At 44.4% G+C, this 13,776-nt stretch overlaps 1 protein-coding gene across 1 annotated transcript; it reads left to right on the forward strand.

The window, feature by feature from the left end:
* The first annotated feature begins 5,538 nt into the window (after positions 1-5,538).
* On the forward strand, positions 5,539-12,447 carry CCNP (cyclin P). The gene is made up of 9 exons (XM_075324853.1): positions 5,539-5,547; positions 6,984-7,055; positions 8,143-8,218; positions 8,366-8,523; positions 8,601-8,699; positions 8,782-8,937; positions 10,284-10,442; positions 10,965-11,137; positions 12,225-12,447. Exons 1-9 carry the CDS (start codon positions 5,539-5,541, stop codon positions 12,388-12,390), a joined length of 1,068 nt encoding a protein of 355 aa, XP_075180968.1. The 3' UTR covers positions 12,391-12,447.
* The last annotated feature ends 1,329 nt before the right edge of the window (positions 12,448-13,776 follow it).

Here is a 13,776-nt window from a genome sequence, read left to right on the forward strand (position 1 = left end):
ACACACACACACACACACACACACACACACACGTATTTATTTTTTTCTCCTTATCCTGGTCTTTTTAGGGAATTTTTGTTTACCAATTCCCTAATTTAATATTGATAGCTCCTCTATGCATCTATATTTACCTCTAATATTAGACTGGTAAGGACAGAGGAAAATCCATGGGAGCTCCTACTTGATTGTTCGTTTTGACCTTGTCGCCCTGTTCTGAGTTGTGCCTTTCCTATATGTATTAATGAGGCTATTTTTACTTTCCAGCATCAGCAGAGCACAAGGGAACCAAGGCTGGGAGCAAGTACTCTAGAAATTGGGTTTGATGTGGAGCAGTGCTTACAAGCTCTATTGGAAAGAGCTTGTCAGTACTGTACTGCTCTATATTGATAGTCCCCACCCATGGAAATGGGACTAGGTCTGCATGGGTTTTAAGGGAACAGTTCACACAGAACCGACACAGTATTCTTGGGTGTGTGTTATTTTACAGGGATTCACGCCTTACTTTTTATGAGCTATGTCTAACCTGGGCACATGAATTTAGAGAAAATATCCAGTGTGCATAAACGCCCTCCAGGATAGAACGGCGGGACATTTGCAGCTTTTTGAAATGTTGCACATTAGGAATCATATGAAGATATCTGCAAACTTTTGACCACAGTGATAACACGGAAACACATAACACAGACTTCTAAAAAAAAAAAAAATAAAAAATGTGCAACTGGAAAGATGATTATGGTGTAAAAACACCAAAAACTGGGGCAAATGCAATAATCAGCCCCTTTCAGTTTTTAATGGGAGGTGAATGAATCAGGTGCTGCCGCTTTTATTGCTGCCGGTTGCGCCATTGATGTGAGGTTACCAGATCCACGCGCCTCCTAATGTAGAAGTAATCAGCCAGAATTCCCCTTTAAGCTTTTAAAAGGAATGTTGCATTTGCTGACCGCAAGCAGAGATGTATAAAACTGTGAAGAATTGGAAAAAGTAAGGATGCAAAGTTCAGCGGCTGTGTGACGCTACAATCAAGACTCCAGTTGCTTGCCTCAAAGCCGCTAATTGTCCATCACTCACTCCTGCATCAGGCGGTGTCCACACCCATGGGAACGCTTCAGGACCTGGATGGATCACGAACCTGTCTTAGACCTGCAACACACATCCGTGCCTCTGGTACGTGTTTAGTACGTTTTTGCACGTAACGGAGACACGTTGACCAATGTTGCCCTACGGTAGATGGCACACACACGTAAAATCACACGGAACGTGTGTCCGTGTGGTTAGTACGTGTGTGCGTTTTCCCACATGGCCGACGTCCGTTTTTGGCGGTCAGCACGCAGGCATAGACCCGCTAAAGTCATTGGGTCTGTGCCTGCACGGACGGCACACGTAGCATGTCCGTGTTCAGCACGTTTTTAAACGAACGATGTCTGGTTTTTTTTGGTAAATGTCAGTTTACTTACCTTTTTTTCTGCTGTTCTCAGTCATCATGCCTTTAGCGCTCTGTCTGTATCCTCCCCTGTCACATACTCACCGATCCCCGATCATCAGCGCAGCGAAAAACAGCTGTTCCAAAGATACGCGGCTTCAATTAATTTGAAAATGCCGGCCGCTCATTAATCAATCTTGTATTCCCTGCATCCCCCGCCCACAGGCACCTATGATTGGTTGCAGTTAGACACGCCCACACGCTGAGTGACAGCTGTCTCACTGCAACCAATCGCAGCCGCCGGTGGGCGGGTCTATACTGTGCAGTAAAATAATTTAAAAAAAAATGACGTGTGGTTCCCCCCAATTTTGATACCAGCCAGGGTAAAGCCATACGGCTGAAGACTGGTATTCTCAGGATGGGGAGCTCCACTTTATGGGGAGCCCCCTAGCCTAACAATATCAGCCAGCAGCCGCCCAGAATTGCCGCATCCATTAGATGCGATAGTTCTTGAACTCTACCCAGCTCTTCCCGATTTGCCCTGGTGCAATGGCAATCGGGGTAATAAGGAGTTAATGGCAGCAACCCAAAGCTGCCACTAAGTCCTAGATTAATCATTGCAGGCGTCTATGAGACACCCCCAATGATTAACCTGTAATTTAAAGTTAATAAACATACACAACGAAAAATCCTTTATGTGCAATTAAAAACAATAACAAATTCCCTCATTCACCAATTTATTATGCCCCAAAAACCCATCCATGTCCGGTGTAATCCACGGAGGTCCCGCATCGCTTCCAGCTCTGCTACATGAAGGTGACAAGAGCTGCAGCAGAACACCGCCGCTCCTGTCAGCTCCACGCAGCAACTGAGGTGAGCCGCTCGATCAGCTGTGCTGTCACTGAGGTTACTCGTGGCCACCGCTGGATCCTCCACCTGTGACAGCAAGTCGCACGAGTGACAGTGATGGGGGGAGGACTCCAGCTGGCCGCGGGTAGCCTGAGTGACAGCAGCGCAAATCGCGCTGCTCACTTCAGTCAATCAGGGGATTAGCGGTCGCCGGTGAGTCCTTCATGGGTCACCGCTAATCAGTACGCAACACCCAGACAGAGCCGCGGTATGAAAATGAAGTCGGGTGAAGTTCACCCGAGTTCATTATCATTGCGCGACTCTGCTGTCAGTGGGTATGTATCAACGACATTGTGCATCACACACGGAACATTTCACACGGATATTACACGTACGCATACACAGCCATTCCACACGCACACAAGGCATGCATACGCCATCACACGGATGTCATACGTACCGGAGAAATGCCCATAAAAAACGGAACACGGACCCGAAAAACGGAACATGAGACACGTACGTTTTTTATGCGGAAGTGTGTTTTAGGCCGTAGAATAATTAAAGGGGTTTTCTGGGCTCAAGGCAAATGACCACGCTCCCCCTGGACTGCATATTGCTAAGTTGTGAATGTATAATATACACACTGTCAGGATTCCCCTGTATTTCCAGCACAAATGGGCAGTCATGTATGCTATGTGTATAGTCATGGTCATGTGCCTATTAGAGTCTCATAAGCTTCATTCAGTAGAATATTGAGAAAAGCGGCTAAGAATCGATTCAACACGAGACCACCCACTCATGTCGGGAATACAGTGGAATCGTGACAGTGTGCATATTGCACTCTGTCATGATTTGGCAACATGTAGTCACATAGAGTGACAGTAAGAAACTCTCCTTGAGGTTACAAAAACCATTTAATCCATTAGGCCAGAGTCACACTTGTGAGAGACTCTTGCAAGTCTTGCATCACATCACCCGACATGGCATGCAGCTCTCCGGACAGGAGCATCTCAGCTGCATAGAAATACATGCAGCTGACCCGCTCCTGTCAGGAGAGTGTGTGGCCATGCCGGGTGATGCGATGTGAGACTCGCGCGAGTCTTTCGCAAGTGTGACTCCAGCCTTAGGCCATCGTCACACTTGCGTGTGAGTCGTGCGAGAATCGTATGGCACTGCCCGGACCGGCCGCGGCTCTCATGACAGGAGCAGGTCAGCATCATAGAAATACATACAGCGGAGCCGCTCCTGACAGAAGAGAAGGCGGCCGGTCCGTGCAGTGCGATTTGATTCTCGCACGAGTCACACAAAGTGTGACCCCGGCCTTACCTGCCATTGATATGTTGGTTTACAAACTTTTTCACTATTGCACCATTTGGCTTTTACATGCTCTTTATTCCCTACACATTAAATTTTGATATAGTCTGTGGTCATAAATTCAGCTGAGAGGAGTTGGGAAAAAAAGACGGATAAGCGTTATAATCTCTCCTATTAGATTGTTAGAATGAGCTCACTGATAGATTCTTAGTTAACTCATTATTTAGTCAGTGTGAGCCATTAAAGGCATATGGTGCAAATTTTTAATGGAACCCAATTACAAAAATGATTCTTAGACCGAAATACATGCATTTATGGAAGAAAAAAAATTAATTGTCCCCAATGGGGACAACCCCTTTAAGAAGAGTTAAAAGATATATTGTGCTGGTATTGGCTGAAGCTAAGAAAAATGAAAAAAAAAAAATGTTTGACCACTTTTACAAACATTCACAAATATTTTAAAGTTACAACTTTGTCGCTGCCATAACTCAGTTTTCAGCAGTCTCAGCCAGGGCTGTGCTGACGTCATTGGTGTAAATGCTACTTATGCTGATACAAGTCTGACCCCTGCTGGTGACTTGTGTAATAACATTGCAGACGTTTAGGCCAATATTCCTTCTTTTGTTCCTTTTTCCTTTAGCAAAACGATTCACAAGAACTCAGTCAGTATTCCATGGCCACCGAATCAGAGCCTGCAAATTGCCTTCTACCTGCTAGAACTCCTTTCTTGATGAACCACGTGTGCTATTTTGATTAATTTGGTGCAAAAAAAAGTGACTTAAGAAAAAAAAAAAATTTAATCGAGCCCTTAATTATTGTCTTTAACCATTTTTGTGACTCTTTAGTGTAAAACATTCCGTGTTCCATTAAAATGTCAGAAAAATTGCGTAAAACAAATTTCAGATGTCCATAAAATAATTCCTGGGGTAGAGGCGGGTCTGGGGGACATTGATCGTAATTTGATAAATTGGTCACAAAGGCTGAGAAAACCCAAAAAACCCACACAATTTCAAACATGAATGAAAAAAAAAAGCGCAAACGAATAAAATAAACTTTAAAAAAAGGCTCAAAAGAAGAATAAAAGATGAAAAAGAGGCAAAAAAATATAAAATATGGAAAATAATGCAAAAAATTAATAGAGCCAAAAGTGTGCATGGATCTATATATGGTCTGAGCCCCCCAAAATTGCAGGGACCCGTTGAGCCCTATTATAGTCAATAGGTCCCGCAGGATTCGTGAGACACCTGTTATTTTTGTGGTTCTGATGTAAAAGAACAGAGGATGTAGCAACACAGCCTAAACATCTTAGGCTGGTTTCACACATCCGGTTTTTGCTGTCAGGCACGATCCGGCGGAAAAACTGATCCTTTGCATCAGTTTTTTCAATGTGTTCCTTCCGTTTTTTGACGGATCCGTTGAGATACTGAACATGCTCAGTTCAAAAAACCGGATCCGTCGTTGGATTCCGTCATATGCTGGATGACGACGGATCCGGCGCCCATAGGCTTCCATTATACAACATGCCGGCGTGGTCCGTTTTTTTGCCGGAGACAAAAAACGCTGCATGCTGCATCCTTTCTGGCAGCCAGACGAAGACATTTCACCGGATCCGGCGGACGCCACATGCAATGCAAGGCCATCCGGCACAATCCGGAGCTAATACAAGTCAATGGGGAATAAAACTGATCTGGCACCGAATCTATTTTATCCACATTTTGCCGAAATGTGCCTGACGGCAAAAAACGGATGTGTGAAAGCAGCCTTAACCTCCAGTAGTCCAGACATTCTGATAGTCCAGAACTTAGAATGTTCACCTGGTGATACTAATATAACATTAGTCAATGCTGTGAATATTGCTCCTTATGATGGTGATCCGCTCCATAGTTTCCCTGACTTGAGCTAAATAGTTACCCATAATTCTTTGCATCACCACCCAATCACTCTGGATCAGTCCCATGGCACAGGTAAGAGAAAGGGTATATACAGGGAGATATATGGACCTGAGATTCAAAGTGGCCCATTTTTTGTAGAACTGTAGTTAATACGTCATCGTTACACAAGAAGCTGAGATATGGGGAGATGTTTGACACCCGGCAGAGCTGCTATAGATGTCCTTGTGCAAGAGTATGGAGGTAAAATGTTGGTCACCATTGCTTTACTTTCCTGTATTAGAGTCCTCCTCAAATCTGGATCTTTTTGACCCTTGAGGAAAGCCTTTTCAGCAGCGACTATCACAAGTCTACAAAGTGAGGATCTCCTGAAACATCTCTTCATAACTCTGCGTCTTTGACCATTAAGCCAAATTCACACTTTCAGCATTTGGTTAGCATTTTACATGAATATTTGTAAGCCAAAATCACTACACACACAAGCAAAGAGTGTTCGCAGCTGCTACAATATTGCAGAGTAATGTAGGTGAATGGGGGTGCACTGTGACCCCATTACGGTACCGCAACAAGCAAATTGCAAATAGACCGGTTAAGTTGGAATTTTTGCTACTAGGTTGCTGTGACCACAGAGCAACCCAATTCACCTGTAGTATCCTGCTTTGTAATAGTGATTAACTGCACTCGCACCTGAAGCTTTCCTGGAGTAAGGCTTGAGGATACCTGTACACATAAAGCCAGAATCAGATTCATTATCACACGTGGATTTTTTTTTTTTGTTTGTTTAGTTTTTGGCATTTTAAACTTGCAGGATTTGTGTTTTTTGTTTTTGTTTTTGTTTTTGTTTTTTTTCTTTTTTTTAATGGCAGAAAAATCATTTCGATTAAGGGTATGTTCACACAGGGCTTTTTTGGTGTGTTTTTGCTGCGTTTTTTAGCTGCAGATTTGCCTTGGCTTTATGCAAATCCATACTAATACAAAGCTGCTTTTTTACAGTCCCAGGAAAATCCATGAGATTAATGCAATCTCATATGCGCACACACAGAAACACCAATGTTTGGGCGGCACAGTGGCTCAGTGGTTAGCATTGCAGTCTTGCAGCACTGTGGCCCTTGGGTTCAAATCCCACCAAAGACAACATCTGCCAGGTAGTTTGTATGTTCTCCTCGTGTCTGTGTGGGTTTCCTCCGGGTTTTCAGGTTTCCTCCCACACCAAAGACATATTGATAGGGAATTTAGATTGTGAGCCTCAATGGGGACAGAGTTGCTCATGTATGTAAAGCAATGTGGAATTAATGGCGCTATATAAATGAAAATATAATAATAATATTTGCCATTGGGTGACAGTCAACATTCTCCCATCCTGATTACATTCCTCATTGGGATCCATAGGACCTAAGTCACATAGATAAGTATACAAAACACACAATATAATGAACTGAACACCTAAAAAATAAGAGAGTACACACAATATAATGGACTGATAACTGTGTGACATAATCTGCCGGTTCCAGATGGAAGGAAAAAGAGAACCATTCAAGACCAAGGACAACAATAGGATTGTATCCACGAGAGAAGACAAGAAGGTGAGGAAACTAAAACTATGCACACTTACATAATTTGAAGGCTAACTGGTGACATCTTGTCTTTAAAGAATGGCTATCACTCATCATTCATCATAAATATGTATGATTGTTAGCTTTTTTACAATGTTTAAATGCCGCTGTTCTCCTGAATCTGGCGTTGCTTTTCTTTTCTTTCTGCGCTTCTCCAGTCCTGTGATATGGCTTCTCTTTCCCTGTATATATATCTTATATTTTAAGCTAAATTGGGCGTGGTCCTCAAATCTCTATGGGCATCTTCTTGAGGACCACACCCATTTTGCTTTAAAAAGATTATATTTATAACCAGGAATCGAAGACCATATTTTAGGAATGGAAAAGCGCAGAAAGAAAAGAAAAACAGCGCCGAATTCTGGGGATCAGCGGCAATAACATCAGGTTAAAAAAAATGCATATTTATAGTAAATGACAAGTCTTCTTTAAGTTACATTTATAGATCCATATCAATTTGGAAATTTTGGAAAGGCAGCCCCACTATTGCTTGAAGCTTTTGGGGTGCATGAGCAATATCCTGTAGTTAGAAAAATGGGGTATATCCAGGGGTTACCACCATGACTAGTATCTTTATCAAGGGCTTAATATTGATAGACTTGGGCAGTAGATTGTGGTGATTTTAATTGGACCCTAAATGGTGGTATATTCTACGTTTTTGAAGGATTTTGCTGGGCTTGTGTCCTTACTTGAATCCTGGACTACCTGCAGCCTGTGTTGTCTGCCCTATGCTTCCTTTACTTGTGTCCTTACTTGAATCTTGGACTACCTGCAGCCTGTGTTGTCTGCCCTATGCTTCCTTCACTTGTGTCCTTACTTGAATCTTGGACTACCTGCAGCCTGTGTTGTCTGCCCTATGCTTCCTTTACTTGTGTCATTACTTGAATCTTGGACTACCTGCAGCCTGTGTTGTCTGCCCTATGCTTCCTTTCCTTGTATACAAAAAGTAGGGACAATATTTTGTTCTTATACTTCTTCAGATCTGGGCATAACCTATGAAGACTGTTTATATGATGTAATCAGAAGTCTCGATACTTATGTTCTGTTCTCAATCCCATAGAAGAAATGCTTCTTTCCATGTTCCAAGCTGTCTGACAAAGTGGTGACTGCAGTGGTCATCTCACTACCTGAGAAAGGTGAGAAGAAGTGGTGCTTTGTAATATCTGGGTCAGGATGATCTGTAATATATGGGGCTAGGGGAAATAATATCTGGTATAGATCAGGCCATTTTGGAATTCTGTATCTGATATGTCTAATTCTGAGGGATCTCATGACTTCTCCAGCTGATCCTGAAGTCACAGAGCATCAGAACCCATTGTCCTTGGATCCTTCAAGCTTCGTTCTGAATGACTCTTGGAGAGAAGACCTTTGTCAGATCATGCAGAATCTCGATATGCACACTGAGAAAGACTATGCCATGGATTTCCTCTCCATTATGCTGGTGAGAAAATAGGGTAAAGTGACCAAATGCAAAAATCCATCGTCCTAGTCCAACTTTCCCTTCCTTATTGATTGTAGAAGCAGCAGTACAAGAACGTTTTCCGAGCAGTGGACATCCCCAAGGCTGTTACCACTGAAATGAGGACACTGCTGGTGGACTGGTTGGTCCAAGTTCATGTATGTACCTCTCGTAATGTGAGCACCATCACTAACCTATCCTTAAAATGTTTGTGATTTATATCCTTGTGTCTTGGGGCAGGAATATCTGTGCCTACAAGACGAGACGCTCTATCTGGCTGTGTTCTTAATGAATTCCTACATGAAAGTTCACAAAATTCGCACACCACTTCTCCAGTTACTCGCCACCAGCTGCCTCTACATTGCCTGCAAGATGGAGGAGAGACTTATCCCTGAGGTCAGATGACATTTTATAAATATTCCCATTGAACCTAGTGCTGCATGTGTCCATATTCTGTAACCCACACTGTGCTGGCCAACCTTGAGCCTGAGATGGAGGCCAGGATCCAAAAAGTGGTGGAATTTGGAGAGTATTGTTCTCCAGATAAACTCGTTTGAATAGTTGAGCGTGTCACCATCAACCTAAAAATTTTCCCTTTTTGTTACAACTTTTTGGCATCCTGGCCTGTTCTGTAGCCTAAAATTGACAACCTATGAAAGAAAGTGGGGGGAAAAAAATGGATAATCGAGTGAATATGTAGGAGTCTTCAAAACTCCATCTCTAAGGGCATCAGCATCAGGAAGCCAAGGTAAGTCTGGTAGAGGCTGGAATCGCATTAGTAGAAAATTGCTTTAGGGTTATCCTGGAGATTGAGGATGGGGACTGGAGTAATATAGAAGGCAGCCGCCATTCTCTTCAATCCTTAAGTTCCATGTTCCTCAAGCTGCACTAAAGAGGAGAACAACATGTCACTAGGGCTGGGGCTCGTTGCACATTGCAGTATTCAGTTTTTGGCTACTATACGGGTGCGTTAGTTCTCTACTGTCCCTTCATAGATCTCGGACTTCATGAAATACTCTTTTGGACTCTCCTCTAAAATCATTGCCATACACATAGTCCACCGGAGCTTCTGGAGGAGCATGGCAGCTGTACAGCTCCTGGAGTCTGTGTATGTGCAAGATCCCTAAAAATGTGTCCTCAGTAAGACCTGTGCCATCACTCCATTGTGCCTACCTTGGGGAAGAACTGACCAATACTTGTTCTTTAATTGTCATGTAGTAAAAGAGATGGTAAGCCACCCATACTCTAGTTTTCGGCCAATTCATCGTTCGACCAGCAACTTACGCATACGCTCGGCTGAATGCTCCTGTGTCCTCTATGAGAGAGCTGCTGCCACATATCTGGTGGTGGCTTATTTCTAGGAGAAAAAAAAGGGTCGGTTGTCCAAAATTGGACGTATCAGATCCTTTATCTCCCCAGATAATTACACTGTCGGCTGGACCTGTCAATATCGATCTTGTACTGGCTTTCATCACTCTTCCTACTTGAAAACAAATGCATGCTCTACTAAGTTGAGTGTGCATGTATATAGATCAGGTAAGCTGGCATTTGGATGATGGTTCTCAATAGGAATGATGGTGCCCATAGGGAAGGGTAATAGTAGACTACCTGAACTGAATTTCCCTTTCTTCGAAGGCAGCAAAGCAGTCGCACAGTCCACTTGTACGACATGCACATCCATAAGTGATGATTTATGATTTTTATTTTTTTATCTGACTGATATCCACTTATCTATCTTACAGCCAGCAGAGCTTTGCTTCATGATGGAAGATGCCTTCAGCAAGAAAGAGCTTCTGAAGATGGAGAAGAAGGTTCTCTACCGCCTGCGCTTTGAGCTGCAATACACACAACCCCTGCATTTCCTGCGCCTCCTCTCTGTTAGTGAGAAGTGTCCCGAAAATGTAGGTATAGACACCAACATAAGCACCAAGAAAGTATGCAACTATATTCATCAATTATCCGGGGCTGGATCACCACTGCACACCGGCCTATCAGAGAAGACATGGGTGTACAGGTGAAGGTTAGGCACTCAGGTCTATTCCTGTGGGCCCAAAATATCCTCATGTAACATCTACCTGCAAAGTCATCCCATAAAGGAGATATAACTAGAATAAAGGAAGGGCTCCCCTGTCTTGTCTTGTCCTGTCCTCCACCCCCTCTATGCTCCCCTGTCTTGTCTTGTCCTGTCCTCCACCCCCTCTAGGCTCCCCTGTCTTGTCTTGTCCTGTCCTCCACCCCCTCTAGGGTCCTCGTCCCTAAAGGCTATAGAAGGCGAATGGTAGATCTTTTTCAAATTTTCAAAAAAAAAACTAATTTTCACCTCCAGTTTCATACATATAAAAATAAAATATTGCCTCAAAAAACGGACTACCTTTCTCAAGTTTCATCACCCTGATTAATGTAATGAACTTGTCCACCTCCAGGTTGAGTATCTGGCCATGTACTTTATGGAGCTGACTCTAATGGAGGCTGATGGAGCCATGATTGAGCCGGCCCTTTTGGCATGTGGAGCGTTGTCATTAGCACAGATGGTATCCGAAGAGTCTGGAACCTTAAGTCTTGAACAGACGGGAAAAGGACCACTCTACTCCTATAGGTACACACCTCAATTTTGTAAGGTTAAGATACCGTATTTTCTGGTTTATAAGACACACTTTTTTTTTCTCTCCACAAACTGGTAACCGTATATGGCTAACCGGGGCAGCAGTAGTGGTGCAGGGTCGTCGATATGGAGGGCTCAGAGGGGGTGTCACTGCAGTGGAGCAGCATGAGAGGGTCAGTGTGCAGCATTGGAGGGTCAGCGATAGTGCGGGGTCAGGGGGTGTCACGGCGGTGGGTGCCGCTGATCTGACAGTAGGCTCAGAAGAGGGGGTGTCACGGCTCAAGAGGATCGGCGATACTGTGGGGTGTCGTGGCGGCGAGCAATATTGATCTGCGGGCTGCTTTGAATCACCGGCGGTTAACGCAATGAACTTGAAGAAAATGACTGTAGAGGCCAATCGGCGCACGCGCCGCCTTCGCAGCCGTTTTCTTAACCTACATCGTGTCAACGGCCAGTGACTCAATGGAGCCCGCAGTCCACCAGCAGATCAATTGCGCTCACCGCTGCGACACCACACAAGCCCGCAGTATTGCCGACCCACCACTGCCGCACACTGACCTTGAGCCACGACACCCCCTCCTCTGAGCCTGTCAGCAGATCAATGGCACCCGCCGTCGTGACGCCCCACAAGCCCACAGTATAGCCAACCCTCCGCACACTGACCCTCTTGAGCTGCGACACCCTCTCCTCCGAGCCCGCATCATCGCCTACCCTGCCTCCTGTGGCCTTCCTGAGCCGCTCCACCACTGCCGCTCCCTCCTGGTTAGTTAATATAAGAGGCACTAGGATATTAAGACAACCCCTCATTTTAACACTACATTTTTTTTATTTTTTTTTTCCTTCTTCAAATTTGGGGTGCGTTTTATAATCCAGTGCGTTTTTATAAAACAAAAAATACGTTACTTAGTGAGGTTGGCTGTACAGGATTGGAAAAAAAAACATTTGGCCATTGGATGTATTGGTATTTCCATTCCTCTTCATTTAAAGTTAACGGGGCTGAGATGTGGACAGGCGTGGCGCAGATTTTGGAAGAAATGCAATATAGCCTCTTAAAGTGGCCTTGTGTCATCTGTCATTTCAGTGATGAAGACTTAATCCACCCCCGTCAACTTATGGGAAAAGCCGCCCTGCGTGCCAGCTCCGATTGCAAATCCACCTGGCAAAAATTTTCCCGGCCTCAGAGACATGGCGTGAGCACTGGACCTGCCATGGCCGACTCCAAACACCTGCGTCGCTGTATGGGGTGATGTCCCAGTTCCTACTGAGTCTTCTGGGAAGACATTTGGAATATCCTAAAGTCCAGACCATTAATGTCCGGGGGAAAAAAAATAATCTGTGCTGTGACAATTATGGGATTACACTGAATACACTGGATGGGGAAAAAAAGAGAAAAAATTGTATTTTATTGTATTATTAGATCTCTATGTAAAAGGGAATATTTTCTGATGTGGAATATAAAAATGAAGTCTGTTTTAAATGTATGAAGCCGATGTATTGAATGAATGCGAAGCGTGTGTTGGCTTTTAAGAAAAAAGAGAAATGTGTGTCTGTAGCTATTAATTATTTTTGTACAGTATATAAATCCGATCCCATAAGCTATAAATGGCATGTGTTTAATAAAGAGAATATTTTTAGGTATGTACTATGTCTCAGAATATATTTTACACTTAATACTTTAGATCTAGAATGCCTTTTCAATAAGTTGTTCAGAAGCTAGATGTAGGAGCGTGTCCTTTGTGCTTGGGGAGCAACTTACAAGCATCTCTGCCTTGGCCAGGTTATTTGGAGACAAGACAAGGGTAGCAAAATGAATTCCAGGGAATGGTTAGCTATACCCCTGGTGCATGTTACGGTTCCCATTAGACCAAAGGTGGCCAACCCTGACAATCCTGAGTATGGGAGTTTCCCGATTGTCCTCTGACAGATTATGCAGAAGAAAGAAGGATCTAGCATGTTGAATATTCAATGACTGAGCCTTTATTTTTCTTTGAGACACTTGCCACTGCCAGAGGAACCTAGAGGACAAGACAGAGGAGCCTAGAGGAGGAGGAGAAGGAGGAGGAGGGGAGAAGACAAGACAGAGGAGCATAGAGGAGGAGGAGAGGAGAAGACAAGACAGAGGAGCCTAGAGGAGGGGAGAAGACAAGACAGAGGAGCCTAAAGGAGGAGGAGGGGAGAAGACAAGACAGAGGAGCCTAGAGGAGGAGGAGAGGAGAAGACAAAACAGAGGAGCCTAGAGGAGGGGACAAGACAGAGGAGCCTAAAGGAGGAGGAGGGGAGAAGACAAAACAGAGGAGCCTAGAGGAGGAGGAGGGGAGAAGACAAGACAGAGGAGCCTAAAGGAGGAGGAGGGGAGAAGACAAGACAGAGGAGCCTAGAGGAGGAGGAGAGGGGAGAAGACAGAGGAGCCTAGAGGAGGAGAGAAGACAAGACAGAGCAGCCTAGAGGAGAAGGAGGGGAGAAGTCAAGACAGCGGAGCCTAGAGGAGGAGGGGAGAATATGTGATGCCCTGGACTATCCAGGTCGTCTCAGGTAGACACACAACACCACCACATCCCCTTCCCGGTTAGGTAACACCAGCCAAACTAAAACCCTTTTCACCACCCTCCAGGTTTGATGTCCACACCAGGGGG

Source organism: Anomaloglossus baeobatrachus, chromosome 9 (assembly GCF_048569485.1).
Source record: "Anomaloglossus baeobatrachus isolate aAnoBae1 chromosome 9, aAnoBae1.hap1, whole genome shotgun sequence".
Taxonomy (NCBI): domain Eukaryota; kingdom Metazoa; phylum Chordata; class Amphibia; order Anura; family Aromobatidae; genus Anomaloglossus; species Anomaloglossus baeobatrachus.

Excerpts from the sequence above, each read along its gene's own strand:
- CCNP (XM_075324853.1), top strand. Across the intron at positions 8,938-10,283 it reads AGGAGAGACTTATCCCTGAG|CCAGCAGAGCTTTGCTTCAT; the intron begins GTCAGATGACAT and ends TCTATCTTACAG. Across the intron at positions 11,138-12,224 it reads GGACCACTCTACTCCTATAG|TGATGAAGACTTAATCCACC; the intron begins GTACACACCTCA and ends CTGTCATTTCAG.